Genomic DNA, 26,159 nt, shown 5'->3' with positions numbered 1-26,159 from the left:
AATAATAATAATAAATATCAGGATGTAATTGGTTCTTCTGAATAAGCAATGAACAAACATATTTTGCTGCATTCCCCACCCCTGCAATTACTTTTGCATATACAAATCCGTGTTTTTTTGCATGTAGTAAGATACTCTAATATAGCTCAGCAAAAACACATCTTTTATTTTTTTGTTTGTTTGTTTCATTTAATCTCATATTTAATACTACTTCCCCATGTTCTATGTCAACCCTAAAAAACATCTTTGTAGTTTCTCTCTGCTGCCCTATAAAGATGACGTCATGCTGCAGATCCGGGGCTGACGTCGCTCGCTCTCGCGATATTTCGGCGTCAAGCGGCTTTTGAGCTGAGCACAACCCCCCTCCCTCCCGCGCCGTCCCCTCCCACGCCCCAGCGCGCCGTGTCGGGATAGTGGCAGTATAAAGTATATCTTCCATCCGAGACAGATAAGAAGCGCCAGGCTAGAGGGGATGAAGATGGCGGACGCCAAGCAGAAAAGGAACGAACAGTTAAAGCGCTGGATAGGCTCGGAGACGGATCTCGAGCCGCCCGTTCTGAAGAAGAAGAAGACGAAGGTGAAGTTCGACGATGGCGCCGTGTTCCTGGCCGCCTGCTCGAGCGGCGACACGGAGGAGGTGCTGCGAATGCTCGACCGCGGCGCGGACATCAACTACGCCAATGTAGACGGCCTCACCGCGCTGCACCAGGTGAGTTAAGAGCGGCTCCGCGGCGGCTGTTGTGCACAGATCCGTGTCTCAGGACGGTTCGCTGGCTGTGTTTACTCAGCCAGACACCACCTTCATCATCATCACCATCTTCGTCGGGCCGTTTTGCGGAACCACGTAGCCGCTGAAGCTAATCGGGCTCTGATTGAAACGGATATCAGCTTTTTATGCGCACTGTGCTGGATCGATGAAGCCGGAATAATCGTGTTTGTGTGTAAATGAGTTTGTGAAGGCAGGAAGAGGACTGTCTGACTGATTCTCGGGTGTGTGTGTGTGTGTGTGTGTGTGTGTGTGTGTGTGTGTGTGTGTGTGTTAGCTGCTGATTAGCCTGTTAGCATCTAAGTGTAAGTAACGTTAGATATACAGCACAATAACAGCTGAATCTGTTTATAAACTCATCGGGTGAATGTGCATGGTTTATGTTATGTATGGATTCACGGAGCCGACTCGTAAATGTGTTTTGATCCGCTGGTCACCATTGAAATTACGTTGTTAAAGTGCATAGCAACCAGTTAGCACGGCTGTGTTTTTGAAAAGAGGCTAACGTAACGTACCTAGTTGACACGTATGTTGCGTTTGAGATTATTGACTGAAAATGTGGCATTAATGGGGAAAGATTCAGTGTAATATGGTTTCTGTGTGGCAGGGTGAATTATTATATGAAAGTAGACCGCGAGCGAGCGCGAAAAAGGTCAAAGTCGCGCAGTTTATAACGAATAATTCGTTCGAAAACCTAAAATGCTGTCATAATATACTCTTTCGTGTTGTAACAAACCAGTGTGTCTGATTAACTCGTGTGAAACTTCAAAGGTTATATCTGACAGATTGACCGCTCCAGTCACCATTCACTTTCAAAGCGTCTTTCTCTTACAATGGCGACTTGCGCTGTCAGTTCTCAAAATTATTCTTGTCATCCACACTGCCCATCCACATGAGAAAGTACGTTAAGTCAGTACGTTTCGAAACATAATGAATTCAAGTAACTGGCTGACACAGTTTTCCATAAATTAGTAGTGAGCTGTCGCTTTAAGACGTAGTTTCCTTGGCCTGACTGTAAACATCCGTGAAAGATGCGTCACTTTAGTTTAGTTTTTCCATTAATAACCGCTTAACGCGCTAATGGGTTTTGCAAAAAAGTATGTGTGGCAAAGATAGAAGTGTGGTGCAAGCGGAGGCAATTTCTGTTAAATTATCAATTGAATTTGCCTAGGAAAATAGGAAGGATATTATAAAACTACATTTTGTGCTTCATATTTACCTGTTAATGTACGTATAGTGTCTTAAAACTTAGTGAGATTTCTGTTTAAGCAACATTTTTGGGCATCATAGACACAATAAACATGTTTATTCAGAGGTTAAGGGTAAAACATTGCAAAGCAAAGCTTATTGAGTAATTTAAAGTCAAAGTGCATTAAAGTAACTGTCATAAACCTCATTCAGTTTGAGCTGGAGAAAGTGCCATTTTTGACATTGAAAACTGTAATATCTAAAGCCCTGCAATCAGTCTTCTGTCTTCTGGGTCTGATGTGGCTGTAAGTGACTGCAGGAGGTCGTCTGTACAGGCTCATGCGTTTAAAAGCACTTGCCTTTTTTTGGGCCGGTGTTCAGACAGGGGGAGGAAAGAATTTGGATGCAGCTCTTGAGACCTAACCATGACTGGAGAGGCTCCTTTCTCTGTTGGGTCTGCTGTGTGTGGACATGTGAGGGAATGGAGAGGTTTAGCATGTGACCAGCAGGCAGTGAGTTCATAGCGAGTGGTATTTGCTTTTACACATGCTGATCTCGCTATAAAAGACGCACAGGTTGAGTTGTGTTGGAGGCATTTTGTATATAAATTATGTATCTTCTACTAGCTCTTGAAGTTGTGCTTGGTTTGGTGATTGCATCAAGAAATGAGAATTTGTGTGTGCACAAAAAATGGGTCACAGGTCTGTTCTCACAAAGGGAATTGGTTGCAACAAACAGTATAATTGTATGTAGTTTGTTGGATGGCTTATAAAAATATCTAACTTTTCAAGTAGAAGAGAAGATGCTTTCTGCATTTTGTTGCTGGCATCAAATCTATGCGTCGATTCAGTCTCCTCTTCAGCAAATTCACTTGGTGATGTGATTGATATAAAATTTTAGTTTTTTTCATGTGTTCACTTAAATAATTGCATTTTTTCAAGTTGTTTAGCATTTGCAAAATTTGCAATTCTTTCATTACGCCTGTGTCATGTTAATAATGTTATATAGTATTTTTTACAACGTTCAGTTTCAGATTATAAGGAAGGAAGTAGGTTTATGATGACACTGTTCCACAAGCTGGGTCTAAATTGACCTGAACTTATAGCCTACATCTCTGCATTATCAGTATCAGTATCAATGTGGGTGGAGACATTTATCAAAAGACATAATAATATGATGTATTGATGCAAAATGTAAAAAAAAAGTTATAAAAAATATCTTTAAAGTATACCTACCTCTACATTTGTATATTTACAAATCTGAAAGTTATACTAAAGGACTATATATAAAATATATAGAAAAATATTTGATAACTTCAAAGCTTTAACAACTTTATTCGTGATTTATTTTTTTTTTTTTTTTTTATAAATGCGTTGTGTAAAAGTGTGTTAGGCACAGTTTATGTCATTACATATCTCAGTGATGAGCTGTCATCAGACAGTTTGATGATCTCATATGACTGGTTTGCTTTTCCATTTTTTTTATTTTGAAAACTGAAGTGCATTTTATTTTTTTGTTGTTGTTGTGGATGTACCATTTTCATTTACTAGAGAAACCTGGGGATTTAACAAGCGGCTTATCTGGTTGTTGCTCAATTTTGCTAGTACAGAATGATTAATTACACTTTTATTGCGTTCCTCTGTTTAAATGCACAAGAGAGTTGCACTGCAGGCCTTTGAACTGAACAGTTCCCTTTTATTTTTGTAACTTTAGACTTGCATATCCTCAGCTTCACTTTAGAGATATATAAGATTGGAGTCATGTGGTTTATATGTTTATTTAGACGTCAATATGTCAGCAAAAGTTGGTTCAGGCAATGTTTTGGTCACCCTGGGCTCTCCCAGCATAACCCTAATTTCACGTGCCGGCTCTAGGAGGAGGAAATAGACAGCTGCATCCCCTATGTAGTGTAGTTTACTCACGGCAATGTTTTGACTGAGCTACAATTAGGTTTGATTGTTTTTACTCACGCGAAATGATGTATTTACTGCTCATTTTCATATTAATTGCAGAACTTAGCCTAATGCTTTGTTGAAGATGAAAAGCATGTGACTCATACATGAAGGTAGCACTGGGACCCGATTGGGATCATGTGATTCGTCCCCATTCGGGACAGTTTCACCGCATCTGTACTGCAACAGGTAGTGACCTCACTTTCAGCACACTGCTGTGTTTATCCAGGGAGGGACGTGGTGTGCTGGTTCCAGTGACTGTAGTAGCAGTATGGCTAGGGTTATAAATATCATGTGCAGACTGGCCTGCAGGCAAGTGCATGAACGCTAACTTTAGCACCCAGTCAACCCACTTTCTGCGCTGCTCAATCTCATAGTTAAGAACCCTGGCATGGGCTTCTGTTGTCTGTTCTTTGCTCTTGTTGTGTGGATTGATGTTTCAAATTGAAAGCCACTCACTTTGTCAGATTCATAACATAGTTGGTAGTGCATGTGCTCATGTTTGAATCAGTCTTGCATCATGTTGTGATCTTCCTTTTTTGCACCCAATTCCTTGTGCTTTGCAAATGTTACAAATGCAGAAAATGACTAGAAATTATCCATAAATGAGTGAACATCGCACAGCAGGTAAATATTCACCCCCACACTCAAGGAATTTTGCACAAAGAAAATGAAGACTTTTTACAGCCACTGCATTGTGACATTAAAATTTTAAATGTAAATTTTTATATACATACATGTAATATTAATAGTAAATTTGCGTAAAGATTATGTGAATTCTGTTTTTTTTTACAACAATTGTTTTTGCATTATTTCTGTAATATATTTATATTTTTAATCAGATGTAATGATGTATAGCAAAGTATGCTTAAATTAAGGCTATTTTTACAACCTTTGATTTGACATTTCCATAATATAATTTTAAAGTTTAACTTATAAAGTTATTTACAAATACGTTTTTCTGCATCAATGCAGTGATTTAATAGATGTTAAAAAAGATCCTAATTTAATTTTTTTTAAAAATGTTTATAATCTATAACTATATTCAAACACATTTTGCATTAAAAAGGCTGTAGGGCTATTGTTTTTTACAACCTTTGTATTGACATTATTTCTCTGAAATATATATTAAAAGAAAGTGATTTATAACGAACTATTTAGAGTGCTATTAAACTATTTATTTAGAACGAAGTAAATGAGCATTTATACTTATAATCATGTTTTATGATTATAATGATTATAGAGTGAAATGTGACCCAGTTTGACATATTCTTATGAAATTTTCCCATATAGGAGTGATGACAGAAATATGGTGTGTCTTTCATGTATATAATCATTCTGGTTAACCAGAAAATGTTTGGATTTATCTAGTGGCTCAACAACTTTGTGGAGGCGGTGTGCAAATAGAGGCGAGAAACAGCAGATTATGCTCGAGGCCCGGAGCGTTGGTGTCTGCAAGACTGTTTCTTAATGTTTTCCAAGGATGAGTGTTTCATAACGGCAGTATCTTTCAAATTTAAGGTTTACATGCACATAATCAGTTCAAACTGGTTTGTAGGGACAGCGTAGCGGCAGCCTTGTAATCGGAGTCGTGTCATTTATGGCACAGGTGGAATCTCCAGCAGTGCTGTCATCGCTGAGGTCAGAGTTAAGGTAGTTTTCAGTAAGAAGGTAGCTGAAGATATGTGGTTGTGTGTTGGGTGGGAAGGGTTGTGGCTGTGTCGTCGTGTGCCCGCATTCCTGTCATGTCTCTCTTTGGAAACCATGGCAGACCCAGAATTCCTCAGCTGTCACTTACGCCCCCAGCCAAAACAGCCTCCACCTCCACAGTCACACCGTTTTACTCCCAAACAGAGGCACATAATGAGGCATAATTAAGCAGCTCATTAGGCAAACAACAATGCATTTCTCTCGTTCTTTTGTTTTTTTTTAATGTGTCATTCTGTGATCGATGTGCCAAACTGCATATTGTTGCATGAGCCTGTCGTGTTTTCTCTTAAACAATAGTTTCAGCAGTGTTACGAAGAGGTGATGCATAGAGATGGCATGATGATTTGTGAGTTGATCTGACAGCGTTCAGGAAGCGAAAAAGCAGTTCAAGGAAATTGTGCTACTTCAGATGAAATTGCACATCTTAGACTGTGTGATTTGTCATTTACTGACCTTGTGTCTTTCCTACACCGTATGACATTCGTTCTATTGATTAAACTCAAATGTAGAATTTTTGTACCTAGTAAGCAGTCTATAACAAGTCTTCATGAGAAAAGTATCAATGGCTACGTCTACATGCACAATTTGTGTTTCAATTGGACTTAATTCATTCCGATTTATGAATCTGAATGTAGTGTTTAATAGGGCTGTGGCGATAAATCGATGCAGAATCGAATCATGGATCGATTCTGAGATCTTCCGAATGCATTGCAGCTCTCTCTGGAATTGATTCTGAGCTTAGATTTTAACAGCAGATGACGCTCTAATCTAGTTTATATCCGCACACTCAAAAGCTCATGACGAAGAGTGCTGAAGAGCATTCACCTCGGCCCAGAATGCTTTTATGACGTGAGATTAATGTAAACACAGCCTACTTATGAACACCATTGTTGATGGGCGCTTGTTTTTTTGGTTTTGTGTGTTGTTGTTTTTGGTTTTATTGTGTGTGAGGATTTGTTGTCAAGCAGAGTGTGGCTGTTTCTAAAGTATGCAGCGCCATCTGCTGTTCAAAACTAAGCTCAGAATCGACTTGAGAAAGAATCGCGACGTATTCGGAAAATCTCAGAATTGATGCCGAATCATTTCTCGATTTGAGATGCATTGATTTATTTTCCCAGCCCTAGTGTTTACATGAATGATTAATAAAGTGACCGGGTTGATGTGCGCGTTTATAAGGTTTTTTTTTTTTTTATTTTTTTATTTTTTTTGCGCGCACACTGCACAAATATAGTGTTTCCCAATGTTTCCACATAATAAGCACTCTCCTACACTGTTTCTTTATTTGTTTTAAACAGCAGAATTAATATTTATCTATTTCTGGATAAATATTTATCCATTTCTGCACGTCATACATCATTACGCTATTTCTACGTCATTGCACATGCGCAGTGATTTCAGTTTCAGTTTTCAATCCGATCAAGCGCTTACATGCGCTCTCAATTGCATTTGAAAAGGAATAAACCCCTCTTTTCAATCCGGTCGAAGTTACGTTTTTGATCGAGCTTCGTCTGATAGATTAAGGTGTTTACATTAAGGCTTTTCAGTTCGATTGAGCCGTCAATCTGATTACAAACGGATTATTTGGTTGCATACAAATGTAGCCAGTGTTTGATTTTGTGTGCGAAGCAATCTGATATTTGAATTAATGGATCTGATTAACAAAACCGATTTAAATATGTTCATGAATCAGATTGATATGTTCAACTCACTCAGTGTGATTTATCAGTAAATAACAATATGTTCCTCAAACAAATCTATCATTTTAGTTTAGAAAAAATGCACTGCATTTGAATATACCTACTTCCCTATATAGTAGGCGACAAACATTATGTGAAATGAGTAATATGTTCAAATTCAAATGCTGCTTTCTGAGGTGTACATCCTTTGGAGACTTTACAACCTCTGACGCCACAGGATTTGAGTTGAGACGTATAGAACATACTTTTTTTTTTTTTTTCTTGTGGTTTTTTTGGTGATTGAGTTGGGATGTACTTAGTTTTTGGTTTTTGTTTGATGATTTGTTTTATGTGTGTGTGTTTTTTGATTCATATTTTGTTATAAGTGCAAAGTGTGATTTGTTATTTTTTAGTTCTCTTTTTGTGATAGAAAGAAAAGCATATGGGTTTGGAACAACATGAGTGGGTGTAAATAATTTATTTTCAGGTGAACTATTCTTTTAACGTCTCTGTCATCGCTCATAGTCATAGTACTGCAACATGATTATCTCAGCTTGCATTGTGAATCCTGAGATTCCCAGCTGTGTCTTAAGCCGCCCAGTTGGCGTGTCAGAGCTGATATCTGGTGTAGACACTCAAAGAAACACTCCTCGGGATTCTTCTTTTTGTTGCGAACCTTTTGTTCGTAAGGTCTTGTTTTATTCTATATATTGTGAGTCAGCATGGACAGCCCAGTCATTCTTGCGAAGCTTTAATAGATGTGAGTGATTCAAAACGATCAAAACTAAAGAGAACGTGTGTTGTTTATTTAATCTCATTTGTATCTTATTGGAGAATTGCCATCATCGAATTTGCCAGCTTTTGCCAAGTTTATTTAGTATGCCTAGATAAACCTGTTTGTTTGTTTTTCTCCAGAACTCCATGAGGCGACACACATGTGAAATATTTTCACATGAAGCCTCAAAAAGCAGATTATTTTGGACCCTGGCTGTCAGTTTCACAGGATATATACTTCTCAAAAATATGTTTAAATCCCTGGAAACCATATTGTAAAAGAAAGATTTGACAGGAATTTGCAGGATGCTACGTATCACCTGATCTGAGTAGGAGATGCTTTGCATCAGGGCCTGAAATCTAAAACCAGGTCAAGGTAATTTGGATTTAAATTGGCCTTAAATTAGCCTGTGTTCCTGGGAAACAGGGAGATGTGATTCTGTGTTCATTACCCGTCCTTTAAAAGGAGTTAAGGGCTCATCCCTTATGAAAACTTAACATTTCAACCCCATTTTCTAACACTAGAGCTGTGCAATATTGTGATATTGATTTCATTTCATCGCCATCACCTGCTTTCAAATGGAGCGGCGTTTAATAGACAGAGCCGTAGATCACTGACAAGCTATGCAATATCGCGTTCATTATCGCAGATGAATCGCCTTCAATAATGAACATGATATCGCGTAGCTTGTCAGTGAACTACGGCTCTGTCTATTAAATGCTGCTCCATCTGAAAGCAGGTGATGGCGATTAAGCAGTAAACAGGGATCCGGCTTTACTGACGAAATGCACGTGACAATCACATGCGATATTTCGCATTTTTTTTTTTTTCTTGAATGTGCGCTGGTTTCAGCGTGAAACCATTGTTTTGCACTCTATTTAGTGATATTTTCCAGTACAATAGTATTATTACCTAAATCGTAGTCCAAAGAGGATGGTTTGCACTCAAGCCATTTTTGGTCACACCATTTTTAGTTTAGGGACCGGTTCTCACTGTTAACTACAACTTTTGCCTCAAACTTCAAATTTGCTGCTTACTAATAGTAAGATAGCTTAGTTGTTAAGTCTGGGTGAGGTATTGGGTAGAATTAAGCGATCTAATATGATCATGCAGAATAAAGAATTAATGTGTTTTATAAGTACTAATAGATAGCTTATATGCTAGTAATATGCATGATAATAAGCAACTAGTTAATTGGTGAGAATTCCTAATCCTAATAATAATCAACCTAATCTTTTTTAAATTTTTTTTTTTTTTTAAATATAGAGCCTTGTTCAATTCTTGTTCTGTCTTGCAAAACATAGTAGACATTATTTGACTATATTTTCAGATTTCTCTTTATTTCCATTTCCATTGCCATTTGGGTTAAATCATAATGTCAGTTTGGCTGGTGACGGTCATAGTAACATTACATAAAAGGGTGATGGAGTCATGTTTTCTCTGTGTCAGTGTGTAAGCTCCAGCCTAAAGGAAATTAGTCCTGACATAAATTAGGTGTGTGGGCCCTTATTTCCTCTTGGTTGGTGCAAGAGCACGCTTTGCCATGAGCCAAAAACTGGCGTCAGCGCATATGTTTTGGCTTTGACGGAACCATAACTAAGGAATTATGGTTATTACGAGACACTGTAAAAGCTGAAGACAGGTCAGTGGTTTTGTGTTAAAGGTATGAAATAATTTATGGATATAATTTAACACAGTGGGTGGTTTATTGAATTGTAATGCCATTCATTTTGGTGTTTTCTGGTTCAGTAAGTGCAAAGTGTTATGATGCCATTTTGTTTTAAATAATTCATGTTAATTGTTTTTAAATTGGTTTTTAATGGTGTCCATCCCATCACCAGGTTTCTCATGCATATGTAATGGACATGTATTTTGCATGTCAATCAATTATTCATTGTTTACGGGAAGTGGGAGGAGGTTGTCAAGATGGATCAGCATAGTACAGGTTTTAATCAAAGGTTAACAATTTAGATTTTTGTTGCATTGAAATATTATGCTAAGCAGAAAATAAAATGATACTTGGCCACCACTGTGGAGCTGTGTCATCAAAGTCTGTGTACTGATTGATTGACATGCTAGTATTAGAAACCAGAACGCCAACCGTTCATGTTTTACAGTTTGTAATTAGCAGGTTTGGCCCTGTCAAGCAGGCGGTGTTGAGATATTTTCAGTTGTATGTTTGAAAGGAACCCATAATCAAGGGCAGGAAGTCTGTTGAAGATGTAGAGCTACAGCGTTGTGTCATCTGTTGTCTCTGAACACATTGACTTGTCTTCCATGCCATTTGGGTTTCACAGTGGGGTCAAAATAAAAAAAAACTATGAAGTCCAGCCTTGGTTTTGTAATTTTAGTTTCTAAATTATTTCCAGTTGTGCTGGTAATGTTAATTCCTGCATCTTACGAAAGTGGTGCACAAGTGGCCGCTAATAAAACAGTGAAATGTGACAGTGTATATATAAACCAAAAATATAAATACCACAGGAACACATTCTGTGTGAATGGTTGCAAGTTTCTTTCTTTGATTCCAAAATGGTTTGACTGTAGGACTTGCAGAATAATAAAATGTTTTGAATGATCGTTATTTATAGGCAAATATTTTTCTGTGGTTAATTTGATTGATTTATATGCACATTTATTGTAATTAATTCCAATGTGCTGCCACCAAACTCTGGAATGTCCTCCATCAGTTTAGATGACTATATGGTGGAGCAGGTGAACAATTTCAGACAAGCGTCACTGCAGGTTCAAACTGGTTTACTTGAGGATTGCTGATGCGCAAGAATTCCTTAGGAATGTTTTAGACTAGAGCCTGAAGCCCACCTTGTAGTCAACGAACACACTGATTGCTGTCTTAACATTTCATGCGCTTGATTGCCAGCGTTCTCCAATCAGCAACAAGTGTGTGCTGTTCTGTGATTGGCTTTCTAATTGGTTGATAAGAGCATATTTTTAGAATCTTGATGATGCTAAGTTGTGAATGATGATGAGACATTTATAGGACAGAATTACTAAGTGATTGTCACTCAATGCATTTTAGTTCGGCATCATCTTCCAGGAAGCTGTAAAAGGAATTCCTTGTAAACCCAGTGGCTTTCCATACTAATTCTCTGGCTCTCATGATTTTAGTGAATGCTGGGACTTTCTGTAGATATGATTTGGAAAAGTTCTAGGCCATATTTGTGAAATCACCCCCATGCCATCATTCACTATTCACGACACAGGGAAGGAGTGAATGAAAACAAGTGAGCAAATTCGGACTGAATGAGTCGGAAGTTCTGCGGAATAGCTGTCCCTTCAGAACTATATAAGGATATAATGGTTGATTTTTGGACCCAAGTGTTTTACTCTATAGAATTCCAGGGAAGTTCTCAGAAAAAGCAGAGGAACTTCTCAACTCAGCCGTCAGTCGTGAGGCATGTCCTCTGCTCTGGGTCCAAATGGAATGACATCAGCGTAGGTTTTCCTTTGCATGCCTGTCTCTCTTTTTTTTTCCTTTCTCTCACAAGGGTGTGAGGGCAGGGCTCTCTTGCTCTGGCTGGAGAGAGGTCTGCAGGATAGTGATGAATAGCATGCATGAATTCTTAACTGCTTGTAGCTCAAGTCAGTGGTCCTGCTATGTGTTTGAAAGTGGCCAACGTGGAATGCCTCTGGCAATAACTGTTAAGCACAGTAAAAAGCTGCTGCTAATATGTTTTTGAGGTTAACTTAACTTTAAACCAGCCTAATTAAACAGACAACCCATTAGTCAAGTGAGTAGGTTTGTGTTAAAATGAGAGCTTCCGAGAAAAAGAATGTTCTACCTGAAATTTACTCCTCTAATGTGTTTATGGAACAGCTCAAACAAACTTTTTGGGGAAGTGAGGAACCAGTTCCAAAGAGCCGAATCGGAGCAGCTTATTTACAAGAATGAGATTAACTGTTTGCAGAGGACTGTAATGATGTGCCACACATCTCCTCAAACAGTGAGAAACCGACAGCTTTAGATGTGCTGCTTACGCCCCATTCAAGACCGAAATAACATCCTTATATAGATCACATTGAAGCCGCATAAAAGCTCACAGAATTCTCATTTAATTCTCACTTCAGTGCTTTAGTGCTAGATTTAACCCTTCTGATAATATAGATATCATTTGCTTTACTGCAGCAATGTAATCGCTGTAAGATATGGTGTAAAATTAGAGGTTCAATATAGGAATCAAAGCAAATATTTTCTCTTTAGTATGAATAGTAGTAATAATAGGAATGTTGCTCAAAGCAGATGACAGTTGTTGTCTGACAATTTGTTAACAGTGATGCTTCATCCCTCTACTTTGGCAATTGAATTGCCATTGGCGAACTGGCGAACTGATTCACTGTTATCAAAACAGGGACGATAATAGGTGAGCGCCATCCAATGAGATTGCCGTTTGCGCATTAGTTCCTCCCACTACCGGAAAACCCGGCAGTTCTTAAAAGCTGAAAAAATCCAAAGGAACTCTGTTATTTTGACAGGAAAATACAACAAAGAATATTGTTTACATGTAGCGCGTCAATTCTGCATGTAAGACTTTCTCGCAATCTCTCTCTGCTCTTGCCAAATAGATGGCGAGGTCGTTCGCAGTTACACTAGAGTTCATGGTAAGTCAAATACAGGTGTGCTGCTCATCCATTGAGATGAAATGAAAAATAGCACAGATCACTTGACGGAGAGTGAAACTCTGAAGCGCTCAGTCAGAGTGTTGGGCTAGTGAAAATATATCAGTGCTAAACTTATTCTTAGCCTCCAACTCACACTGGCGAGCAAAATCTGAGAATTTATTAGCCATTGGCTAATAATATTAGACATCATTTAGTCGTCCAGAGTAAAGATTTAGTCACAAATGCGAGTGATTTACTCCAATGTAGAGGGTTGTGCTATAATGGCTGAAGGGGATGAATTTAGAGATTACTTCTCAGAGGATAGTTTTTGCATGCTTCTGACAGTCAATTATTTTTTTTCCTTTGACTACAAGCACAGTGTTAGCATGCTAGAGCCTTTTTCTGAGAAGTTGCATTCACTGAATCCACTCGTTCCCTTGATGGTTAGTTGATCATTCTGGCACATTCCCAATTCAAGACTGTAAGCATGTTGTTGTGACTGTTTTAGGTTTAATTTGCATTACACTGCCAAAAACAAAGAGTCAGAAGCTGCATTGACCAACACAAACAGTGATCCTGTTAACCATGCTGTTGCACCTTCTCAAACCCTGTTAGATGATAGATCCTCTCTGTAGTCACCCTTACTTCATGCTTATCATTATGAATCAGGGTCACACTTGTGAAGGAAGGGATGCAATGGTTGAGTCTTAACGGAGTAACGTCAGCAGCGGTCAGCGTCTTATAAATTTACAAATGACTGTCAGCATGTGTGGGCGTGGAACGTCATGCGGGCTGACGTGATCGTGAATTGCACTCTTGTCCAGCTGGAGCCAATCAAATGTTTAGAGCTTGTAGTTTGCAGTCACCAGATGTCGGAATGCTTGTTTGGGTTTTTCACAGATTGGAGATGAGAAATACAAGTGGATGAGGGAAAACATGTACACAAATTTATACAGTTCAGCAGCAGGCACTTGGGGCGAAGGCCAGCTGCTGCTGACCTTCTCTCTAGCTTTTGTTTCTCGTTTGTGTGCGTTTGTTAGGTGTGTTCTTTTGTCATTTGTTTGAGTGTGGACTTATCAGACAGTAACGGTTGGGGGGTGGGGGTGGTGGTGGTCAGTAGAGAGAGTGGAAAAGGGTGTTAAAAAAAAACCTTTGTCAGAGTGCAGCAGGAAGTGAGTGTTTATTTTTTCATTTCCTCACCAAGGCGTAAGTGATCTTCATCCACCCCTAGAGCTGGCTGTTAATTATCACTCTTTGCGTGTGTCTGTACTCTTGTACCAGTCTTGCGTCATCTCGGCGCCTACACACTTGATTCAGTTGGTAAGAGTATTTTGCTAGGATGTGGAGTAAGGGTTTCCATTCCTGCTCCTGGAAGGCCATTTTTAATGCCTAGTTTAGTTCCAAACTTTTAAAACACTTGCTTGAGTGTTTCTAGTAGTCTTGAAGACTTTGAGTCACATGTGTGTTCACCAAGGGTTAGAGCTAAACCCTACAGCTGGGGTTCTCAACTCTGGCCCTCGAGGTCCACGTTCCTGTTTGATTAGGGTTGGAGCTAAACTCTGCAGGAAAGGGGACGTTGAGGGCCAGAGTTGAGAACCCCTGCCCTACAGAATTCCACACCCTTAACATAGAGGAAAATGGAAGAGTTTCCAACGGTGACTTTTTGTTTGGCAAGCAAAAGTTAAAGACATTTTTACTTGGGCTGCAAAGAACTCTCACGTAGGCATCCATTGACCAATGAGATTCCCAGATAGGAAGGTCCAGTTTTCCTTATGGAAATCCAATTCAGACTTGGTTTTTAGCTGACCTAGATCTTTTAACACCCTCTTCAAAATGTACCCTACACATTCCCATCCTCATGTCAAATGCTTAATAACGCATGCAAAATACACTCATCTACTATCCCAGAACTTCTGCATCCTTTCCAATGTTTACATAAGATACATTAAAATGACCTTTCTCTTGCTTGCTTTCTCTCTTTCATAGCCTCCTTCCTCCCAGTGATCTATGTCCTGTTGTCATCAGCAGTAGCTCCGCCTGTGGAGGAAGCCACACAGTCAGCTGGCCCTCAGCATCTCCTAACCCTCGTCTTTCAGGGATGTGTAATTAAGAAGCTCCCTGGAGCATGACAGATCATAGGTGCTGACACTGCTGCAAGCCCTCAAACCTGACCGGACCCTTAACCGTGCACATCCAAACAAATGGCATATGTATGTCAAGGCCACCCTGGAGCTACTATTGCTGATCTGTGTTTCCTATGATAATAGATATAGATTAATGCTCCAGCGCATTTATAGGCAAAAGTTAACAGCTTAATTCCATAAGAAATAAGTGCAGAAACTACCTTTAGTTTATTGCTGAGGAAATACCCTTGTGCTACTTTTCCTTAAACTTGCGTTTACTTTTATGGGTTACCAATGGTGTACCTTTGATGGTGCTGCCAAAGTGACAAGCTGTTGTACTCCTAATGTACGTTTCTTGCACATACGGATGTAGGGAGTTGTTTTTTTTTGAGTTCATCATGTGATCTACCACCTGATAGAGTTGGGTTTAGAGTTTATGTAGGAATCACTGCTCACAGACAGACATGTGGTGACTTGGTGACATTGACCAATTGAGGGCACCTGCCAATTTCCCCACCTTCAAAACTAGAGTCTGGAATTGAGAACCAACTTGTTTTTAGTTCTGGTTTCCTTAAAAGGGATTGGAACTTCAGCATGGGAAAGAAATACGAGGACACTGTTCTGAAGCGCTGTCCCGTCAATACCCATATGTATTGTACCCTTTACTCTGCGTCAAAGGCTTTGTTTGAACATTCTGTAGTGTGGAAGCACTCTTAACTGCTGTCTCTGTGTACGGCCCTTGACACTTCTAGAGAAATGGCATTGTTGCAGATAGTCTGCTTTATTTATTTTTTTGCCGTAGTCTAAATGCCAGGACGGGGGCATCAAGAGGCTACAGCATTATACAAGTGTACCGTTTACGCTGACAGTTTAGACATAATACAAGCCAGCAACCCCCTCTATGGCCACAGCTTATAGAAGCAAACTTGGCTCTCGCCGGCTGGTATTGTTTTGGCTGCCAGGTGTAAGCCGAAGTGCAACGTATACTTACAATCTCTTCCTTATTTTCCCTCTACCCTGCCGTCGCTTTTTCCATGGGAATCCCAGGGCCATATATGGTTGTCAGTGGCTGGCGAGGCAAAGTAAGGTTTTAGCTCTCGATCTATGTAAGAGCCTCCATCTCATCTCAAATTTGTCTCTCTCTCTCTCTCTCTCGCTCTCTCTCTCTCTCTCTTTCCCCTTCTTTCAAGTCCAGCTGTAACCCTCTCAATGGCCTCCTTCAGTAGAGCGGTTGTTGTTTTTTTTTTCGCTGTCTCACACATCTCTGGGTGAAACGTGTCAAGAATATGCATGCGTCATATTTCACCCCTGATTCTCTTTACTATAATGAGAAAACAATTATTTAAATTGTTAGTCATTGATTTATAATATTTAATAACTGTTTTAGTAAAAGTTTTTTTCTATGTATCTGTTTATATAATTTGGTTTTATGCATGTTTTTGCTGTATTTCTGTTGTCTAGAAATGCACCAATATTAAGATACAGTAATTTCAGAGACTGAAACTATTATTTTTATTATTTTGAGTTTGGACATGGTGTTATAATCTACTGTTTAAAGGAAAAGTTCACCCAAAATGAACATCCTGTCATTAATTACTCACTCTCATGACGTTCCAAACTGGTAAGACCTTCGTTCATCAATTATTCCTTTGAAATTGTAATTGTGATTATTAATTATGATTAAATTAATGATTTTTACACCTTTGTTGGAAGCAACTGCATGCCATATTTTTATATGAAAATAAACAAGCTGAGACACTAACTGAAAAACTTTTATTTATTTTCTATAGTATCAAGTCTCAAATGTCAACGACATTGGATTGGTTTCTTCTTTTAATAAAAAGGTAAAAATATGCATGGTATTATAATGTTATACTAAAATTAAAACAATGGAAAAACCCTTAAGATAACATGTAGAAAATAAAAAAGCATCTTAAGCATGCAGAATAACATAAGTGGACTTTGAACGATTATGTATTTATGGCATCCGTAATTGTAATTGCGATTAGAAATTCGATTAATTGTGCAGCTCTAAATTACAGCTATATAGATATTACTATATCCCTTTAAATTAATGTTAGATGAATGCAAATATAATATTAAAATAATTAAATAATCAATATATAGATATATTATCTATATATCTATATTTCAAATATAGAAATATAGATAATAAATAAAAATAATTTATCTTTTGAATTTAGAGTAAAATATGGCCATTTCACTTTCACCTGTTAAATCTTTCCTTTTTTTTTTTTTTTTTTTTTGCACAAGCACACTTTTTCTCTCTCTGTGTGCTGCTTTTTCTTTCTACACAGACACACACTCACACACACACCACAAGGAGGAATTCCTTTTGTGGAAGTGGCTGTGTGCTGGTGTGTTGATGATGTAGAGAGAGGAGGCGGGGCTCTTGCTGGCTCAGAGCTGTGGTGTCTTACTTATCTGGGAATTTCTCCAGTGGTGTGATAGAGCCGGGCCGGACTGCAGCCTCACTAGGTGGCCTCTGCTGCGGGAGAAAGCAAGATGGGAGCGGGTCGGTTGTAACATCCAGGAGTGTAGTATCATTGCTAGAGTTGCTTTATAAGGGAGTGAATTGGAATCCTCTTTAAAGAAAACGTGCGTTATCAGACCTTAGACTATATTCCCTATCTTTTGTTATTGCTTGAGCTAGTGCAGGCTCATGAAAAAGGCAGCATTATGGTTTTTATTTGGTTGCATGTGATATTTTGCATTTTGAACCAGCCCATTGATGGACTGTTTGGGTTTTCATGACAGATACACAGAGGTTATCATGTGGTTATAAACATTTATAACTAGATAATGCGTTTTGTGATGCAATAGCCAGCACATCATGCTTTAAGATATGACAACCCATGAAAAGAAAGTTTGCATATGGTTTGCAGAAATGTTTGTTTTAAAGTCTAAAGCTATCTTAGCAACCAGCTGAGGCTTTTTTGCTGTTTGTAAAGAAACTTGCAAAACAAATTATGTCACGCTCTGCATAAGGACCAGAGTTTCAAATGAGCCTTAGTCTGAATTATCATATCTCTTGATAATCATTATATTATGAGATATTATTGTCTTGCCTGACTAGCCTAAACAGCCAAAGTTTTTGGACAAAGTGATTGTTTTCATTTAGACAAAATTGGCTGGCTGGCTATCATCAAGTCAGATCATTTATTTTGGAGCGTGCTGTTGGAGCTTTGCTTCTCTTTTTGAGGCTAATAGTAAAAAGACATCTTTCTTTTTCCATCAAACACAAAATAAAATATTTTGAACCGTCTCCAAGTTGCTCTTTTCCATATGACTAAAGCATTTAATGACTAGGGACTGCCAACCAACAAAATATCATAAAAGTGTTTTTTTTTTTATGACATGACCACAGGGTTTTCCTGTGTAGGTTAACAATCCCCAAAGTTCTATATAGGTGACTTACCCTGCTGCCAAATCTGGTTTATTCCATTACCCATCTGAGAAGTTCCTTACTTGTTAGGAGCTGCTCTAACCAAGAATCAAAGGACTGGAGTTAGATTGTGCATGCTTGATCTGACTTTGAAGGATACATAGTTGGACACTTAAACAGGGGAATGCCAAGGACAGTTGGCTCGCACACCACCTCTGGCTTCTGGGCTTCATCACTTTGCCAGATGCAGCACACACCTTTTCAGTTCACGTGCCGTCAACAATTGTTAACTGTATAATGAATTTTTGCATTTATTTTAATATTATATATGTGACAGTAAAAAAAGAATACCTTGCAACACTAACTCATACATCTATATGCATAAACAATGGGAAATATGGCAGTTTTCTCTGTTCTGCTTTATTTGGTTGACATTAATCGAGATGAAACGATTCTTGCGCCCCATTCCACCCCCTTTCCATCACTGCAATTTAGCTCCTCCATGAAAGCTCAATTTTACAGGTAAATTAGTAAAATCGTGTAGCGGGACATGCTAGATTTATATAAGTATATTAAATTTATTCATGTTTTTAAAAACATGAAAGAGAACTTGCTCTGCTCCTCAGAAAGATAACTTTATATATGCGCTCAGAGACGGAGCAGAACACAGACATGTTAAGTCATCTTTTAGCTCGAGCTGCGTGCCTAAATGGTCAAATACATGCAAAAATGTGTTAGAATGCGGCGCTTCCTGAATATTCATGTATGCCATCGTCGGTCATGTAATGAATGTAAAGAGTTGAGAATGAAAATGTACATGTAATGGTAAATTGGATCCGTGCCGCTTTTAATGTGACAACGGGCTAATATTCCTGCTGCTACTATGTGCTTAATATTAATCAAACAACAAAAGACATTCAAAATCACACACTGCTCTTGAGTGAAGGACTTTTGTAGCTTTAATAAAAAACAAAGTGAGTTTAATTCTTACAGTGAAGACTATGCTGTTTTATTTTACATTTGATAATTCATTTCTGTAGTGGGCTTGTTAACTGCTTGAGACTTGCATAAAAAAAAAACATTAAAGCAGAGTTTTTCATTTGTATCTTTTTATTCTATTCTATTTGTCTTTGCTTTTTTATTACTGACAGTTTAATTGTTTTCAATCGTTTTGAGGAGTTTTTGTTTGTTTTTGTTACTAATTGGCTAGTTACCTAATACTCTACTGTGGTATTGAGAATTGTGAAATTACGCCGGTCTCTACAATGTAGATGACACAGCAACCTTATTTACAGGAAATGTATATTTGATATGTATCAATATCTTTAAATAAATCACTCATATAAAGTTTTGGTCATTTGGCCCTCTCATAATTGTGTTAAATAATCGTGATTACAATATTGACCAAAATAATCATGATTATGAATTTTGCCATAATTGAGCAGCCCTACTGATGAGAACAGAACACTGTTTAGAGTCCCAGCCACAGAGGAGACGAGAGCAGTGGATTTATTAATATATATTTACTGTATATTACACTGCTGCCACACAGATCTAATATAAACATGCCATTTCTTTCCCAGATGTTTACTTTCACAGACATAAACATCTGTTTTTGTAACTCGTGTGTTTTTAACATAAACTTTATATTTGACAGTTTAAGCGCAATAAGACAGGAAGGAGAATTTAGTTTAGTACTCGTAAAGGCACAGCCCTATTTTTGGAAAAGGGGGCGGGGAGCAGCAGCTGATTTGCATTTAAAGAGACATTGAGACATTGCATTTAAAGAGTGTTTCTGCTTTTACTCAAAATATGCATTTTCAAAATGATATAATAAATGATCTGTGGGGTATTTTGAGCTGAAACTTCACAGACTCATTCTGGGAACACCTGAGTCTTATATTGCATATTGTAAAAAGTGGCATAATTGGTCTCCTTTAAAGGGGACATATAATGTTGCTAAAAATAACATTATTTTGTGTATTTGGTGTAATGCAATGTGTTTATGCGGTCAAAAAACACATTGTTTTCCACATACTGTACATTATTGTTGCACCTCTATGCCCCGCCTTTCTGAAATGTGTCGATTTTTACAAAGCTCAATGGTCTGAAAAGCAAGGTGTATGCTGATTGGCCAGCTATCCAGTGCGTTGTGATTGGCCGAATACCTCAAGCGAGTGATGGAAGTCTTACGCCCCTTACCATACTGTGATGCCGTGTCCTAAAAACAAGGCATTTTTGCATCCAGTGGGGACATAATTACTGATTATAATGACTTCTGCTGTCTTTTTACGTGTTGTGTGTCATGCCACATAAACATAAAACCATGTCTGCATTTGTGATCGAAGAAACGACAAACAACAAGCGCTACTCTACACTGCTCAAAACACATGTTTGAATCATCAGTGGCAAATTCTTTAAATATGAAAACGTACTTACAGGCTTTGAGTCAGAAACGCCAGACTGTCCTTGCAAAGTTGGAGTTGCCCCACTTTATAGAAACAGCCTATGTGCACAGCCGGCATTATAGGCTACTCTTCCAGGTTCAGGAAACAGTCCTCCGTAAAATGTACTGCATCTTACATTTGAATATTTGGGTTGAACTGTTCTGGAACAGTGTTGTAAATACAACAACAAAAAGAAAATGCTAAAAAAGTTGGCGTGGTGCACTGCGGAAAAGAGGGGGAAGAGGTGAGACAGACAACACAGCCTTTTCGGTTTCAGACAGCTTCATTTCGCTCCATTCGAGTTAAAAACAACGTGCTGTTGCACCTCTGATAACTTTTAATGCTTATTCTGCAGTTTATATAAGCCTTTTGATGGGCTGTGTCATGGAGCTGTAATAACAGTTATACTCACTAAGTAAATGAATCGCGTTTGTGTCGAACTCTTATTACAAATCAAAAACGATCTCCTTTGATCCATGAACATTACTCTGTTAATGTACGCAATCTCTCAGTCTGAAGCGTCTGTCATAGCAAATCAACACATGCTGTTGTTAATTAAGCACAGCGTCTTTTCATTGGATAAGAATGCGCAGTCTCATGAATAATTTAATAAACATTGACGCGTCATCGATGTATTATAATCCTTTGCCACGTCACAAATTGTGAGATCAACGATGTAGATTTTTAACCCGGAAGATGAAAATGGCTGGGAAAAAAAACCTTAAAATTAACCAGTTTTCTCCAATTAAAATTAATGGATGCTAACATGGGTCTTCTATTATGTGCAACACAAACACTTCTGCTAAAATCTCTGAAAAAGTAGTCTGGGGTTTCACGACCCTTAAAGGTCTTGATATGTGAACATGAATGAGAATTCTAAAATGAGAATTCTGTTGTCATTTATACACTCTTCTGTTGTTCCAGAACTGTACGAGTTTGTAGATTACAAAAGATGATATTTTGAAGAATGCTGGAAACCAAACACTTTTGTTACTAACATTCTTCACAATATCTTGTTTTGTGTTAAGCAGAGAAAAAAAACTCGAAACCAGTGGAAGGTAAATGAGTAAATGAAGACCTAATTTTCATTGTTGGGTGAACTAATGTGCTCATGGTTGTGACTTCAGTTTTTTTTTAACAGCTGGGTTTCTATAAATGGTCTGGGTAGACTGGAGAGAGACTTGTGTTGTCAAAGCATAAATATGTTTACATGGTACATCAGGTCTTTGTTTCCCATCATACATGACCTTTTAACATGTATTTACTTTGGTTGTTGTTTGCTCAAGGAGGAATGGTGAAAGAGAATTGCAGGATTGGGAAAGCATCCTGATTTTTCAGCTGAGAGTCTACAGGGGCTGCTAGAGGAAGTGAGATGGGAGGGGGCTTCAAGTGTCTTCTCCCCTTGAAGTGTAGTGCTGCTATAGTTAGATCCAAATGCTTCACGTGATGACTTGGGAGATAATCACTCATGGGCTTGCAGCTACACACACACGCACACACACACACACACACACACACACACACACACACACACACACACACACACACACACACACACACACACACACACAGGGGAGCTTGTGCTCCTCTCTGCTGTGGTGGTTTGAAGTCACAGTTCCTTTTAAAGTATGGAAAAAGCCCAGTGTCCTTTTTCTGAACTGCAAGCAATGGACATGCATTTGGTTTGTCTTGTAATGCTTGATATAGAGTTAATTGTAGTTAAATTATGTAACCATCTCACTCTGTCTGTTTATAGCATTTTGTTACCTTTTTATGACTTCATTTGGTTAATTGACAATTAACCTTTCCATAAATGTCAACAAATGTATATCTTATAATATTATAGATATTTCTTATTATGCAAAAAAATGGCACACAATTATGTGCTGTAATAATACATAGTAAAGTTAGTTAAGTTTTTGTGTATTGTATGTGCATTTTTTTAAATTATTTTAGAATTTGTTTTATTTTTTTAATGATGATACCCCAATTATAAAATATCAAATGTTTTATACATTTATATATGTATAAGTTACATGTATTATATATAAAAAGCACAATTATGTATTAGGGATTAGGGATGTAACGATTAACCACGAGCCATTTGAAAATTGATTAAAATTTGTGATGATTCAAATCGGTTGAGATGCTAAACAAATCACGATTCAGTTAGGGGTAGGAGTTTATATGAATATATGTCTGAGGGGAACTTAGACTTACTGTCTTTAGAAAAGTTTAGATGGTATTTTTTCTTTTCATCTCGCCTCTGTATAATGCACATTAAAGTTCATAAGTGCAGCCCTGCTTTGTTTACATCAGAAACCAAGGAAACACTTTAAGCGCCACCTGCTGGCACAGGGTGAATCTGTGTCTCGTTCAGCTCATCTTGTTTCATGCAGATATTTTTTATGTATAATTTCACAAAACTATGTCAAACCAAAGTTATACAATCTAATATAGATAAAAAACTGTTAATGTTGCAAGTATGCAGCATCTATGTTTGGATCATGATTTAAAATGCAATGGTTGCCTCTCATTTGAAATGGAAAGAGCACAAATAAAGCATTATTTTGTTTATTTGAAGAGATTTATTTTATTTATTTGTGTTATTTATTTGATTTGGGGCTTGATTTACATTTTCAATTTAGTTTTATTTACATTTACATTATATTTAAATTTTGTCATTAAGCAGACGCTTTTATCCAAAGCGACTTACAAATGAGGACAATGAAAGCAATCAAAACCAACAAAAGAGCAATAATATACAAATGCTATATTAGTATATTATTATAGTGTTATTTCAGTTTCACAAAGAAACGTGCAGCATTTTCTCCAAGCAATAATAAAAGGACACATTTAATTTATTTGTCTTAAATCTCATTTTGTAAAAAAGAATTGTGAATTGAATCATGAAATCAAAATCGTGAATCGAATCGTGAGTTGAGTAAATTGTTACATCCCTAATAATATTAATATTAATAATGATGATAAATAATACATTATTAAAATCGTGAATTAATTTTTACTTTTTTTTATTTATTTATAATTACAATTAGGGTTGGGTGCTTTACTGCAATGAAACCAATTTCTTTCTTTTTATTATGTATTTAAATGTAAAAATAATGGTCAAATATTATATTACTTTTTATATGGGGTTGAAATATGAGCTGGACCCTCGACTGGTTTTGTGAGATTCACCCAAGAATCACCCAAGAATCACCCAAGTGACCATATCTACTGTGTTTTACTATTTGGCAGTTATTACTTGACAGCGGTAGAGGGTCTTCCTCTTGGTTTTAACCTATTATGGAGATACCTCATCAGCTGGTCCATATAGACTTGTAGCCCATGTGTTCAGAGTTTGACCATAAAGGGCCATGAGAATCGCGCTGGTTAAGCCGAACTGAAGAGCTCAAAAACACAGCCACCGCAGTTCCAAAAGAAGTAGGACCCCCTCCGGCCCTCAGCTGTAAGACTGTCTTTTCATCTCTCCCTCAGCAGAGTCCGTCTCCAGGGGCTGCTGGAACAACCCTGGTGTGTTTTAAATGAATTCCCATCTTTTATTTATTTATGTTAGTTACAAAGGGCCAAGGTGACCAAACTCTAGTCTTTTTTTTTTTTGTTTCGAGCCCTATTTCCAAGGAGACAAGCAGGGCTTCACCACTGCATCAGTCGCATGTTTCAGACCTGCAGATTTGTGTCTCTCTCTCCCAATGCAGCCAGAGCTCTCGCTGTGTTGTTTTAGGATTAGGCTGGCGCATAAGATGGGCACCGTATTGTTTCAGATGTAATCTAAGCCATATATAACCTTTATTGTGCCTTTATTAAGTTAATCTACAGATAACGCTCTGTAATCAGCGCTGTTTGTCTTGTCCAAATTAAATGGCATGCTTGAGGAGATGTGGGGGTCATGACCCATCTTCTGTTTCTCAGCGTCAGAGAGGGTTTTCTCATGTGGCACATTCCTTGTCCACTGTCCACCATTTAAAACTTGAGTGTTGTGATGCTTCTCTCTAACCTGCTCTAGTCTGCTATATCAGGTCTAAGATATTCCTGTTGGATACAAAACATTTATTTATTTATTTATTTGGTATATTTATTTTTTCCAAAAATTTCGTCTGTCTGTCTGAATTGCAAAAACTGTTCTCTGCTTTTTTTTATTATTATTATTATTATTTTTTAGGCTATTCTTTATTTATTTATTTATTGATGCTTCTACTGTCAGCCAGAATAGCAAAATTAATTTATACAAAATTTTTTACATTTATTTTTCTAATTTATTAATTTTGTTTCTCGAGTAACCAAACAGGATTGCAACAGTTTGTTTCATTTTATTAATTTATTCTGCTTTTTTATTGTTTCTATTGCCAAAGAGTATTGCAACAGTTTATTATCCAGTATTTATTTTAATGATTTATTCAAATTAGTTTCATTTTCTTTTTATTAATCTCGTTTCAGTTTCGACAAAGAGAATCACAAAAATAATTTATTTGTATTTTTTATTATTTTTCAGACATGTGTTCCAAGAACTTTCGTCATCCTCCGTTGGTCCTACCCTGAACTTAAGCTATTGAGCGAGCCAGTGTAACTGCGTCAGGCTTGTCATGATGCTCAAACAAACAGAGCAATGTTTTGATAGCGTCACGGTGTTTAAACTCTTCTGGGAAATCATCCTACCAATGGTTTACTTTTAGCTGTCTCTGCATATTACACACTTCACCTTTAACGTACTGATATTCGATGTGGTCGGTCTTGTAGAAGTTGGCGGTCTGTGTAGGATCAGGTTTCATTAGGGTACAGTGCTACTCTGAAGCATCACTTCCTCCTTTGGGCCGTTTTATTTAATGTGGCACTTTAGCAGCCTGTCTCACAATCACAGGCTCATTTCTCGTTGATTTTCATATCCCAGCATATGTCATTATATAGGGGTTAGACTCTTTGTGCCTGTTTTAAGTGCACTTTCTTGATTGGTTGAAAAACTTCTAATGTGTCTGCAATGTTTATGAATCCATGTGAAGAGTGGCTTATGAGAAATGAGGGCATAGTGTCTCTTCTCTTACTGATGGGAAGTTCCCTTATGTCCTGGGTCAGATTTGCTAACTGCATTTTCTGAAAAACAGTATGGCTTTTGTAGACCTTTAGACTAGATTACATTGTCCACATATCCACATTATTGTCCACATCCACTTTTATTATTATAGTCATTATGCAATGATGAGGAAGCGCTCATGTCCGCAAACTAGGACTGGATGATGAATGTTCATGCTTTATTTTTTATTTTTTTGTTGACCATGTAGTAATTGACCAATATAGTGAATATTGTGCATATTAAGATTGATTATTTTTTGTGTTAATTTAGGGAATAACATTGTGTAATTGTGACATTGTGATTGTTTAAAGTTGATAAAACTTTGTGAATCTACGTTGCAACAATGGCTCTTTGGTTGAATGATGGCTTCACTGATTAAAAAAACAGTTTAACAGTTTTTGTCTTTTAAA

General features: G+C 37.6%; 1 protein-coding gene and 1 long non-coding RNA gene across 2 annotated transcripts in view; both read left to right on the top strand.

The window, feature by feature from the left end:
- Positions 1-369: 369 nt before the first annotated feature.
- Positions 370-26,159, top strand: part of LOC109076480 (protein phosphatase 1 regulatory subunit 12A-like) — a 66,657-nt gene continuing 40,867 nt past the window's right edge. Inside the window, exon 1 of the mRNA XM_042722640.1 lies at positions 370-709. Coding sequence (XP_042578574.1) covers positions 473-709 — 237 coding nt within the window. The 5' untranslated portion in view covers positions 370-472. The remainder of the gene's footprint in view (positions 710-26,159) is intronic.
- Positions 7,698-15,717, top strand: LOC122137035. The gene is made up of 2 exons (XR_006154537.1): positions 7,698-8,605; positions 8,807-15,717. It is a non-coding gene; the product is annotated as an uncharacterized LOC122137035 (long non-coding RNA).

This window comes from Cyprinus carpio, chromosome B4 (genome assembly GCF_018340385.1).
Source record: "Cyprinus carpio isolate SPL01 chromosome B4, ASM1834038v1, whole genome shotgun sequence".
NCBI classification, from domain to species: domain Eukaryota; kingdom Metazoa; phylum Chordata; class Actinopteri; order Cypriniformes; family Cyprinidae; genus Cyprinus; species Cyprinus carpio.
The sequence above is the reverse complement of the archived record's forward strand: the minus strand, read 5'-3'. Positions and strand labels throughout refer to the sequence as shown.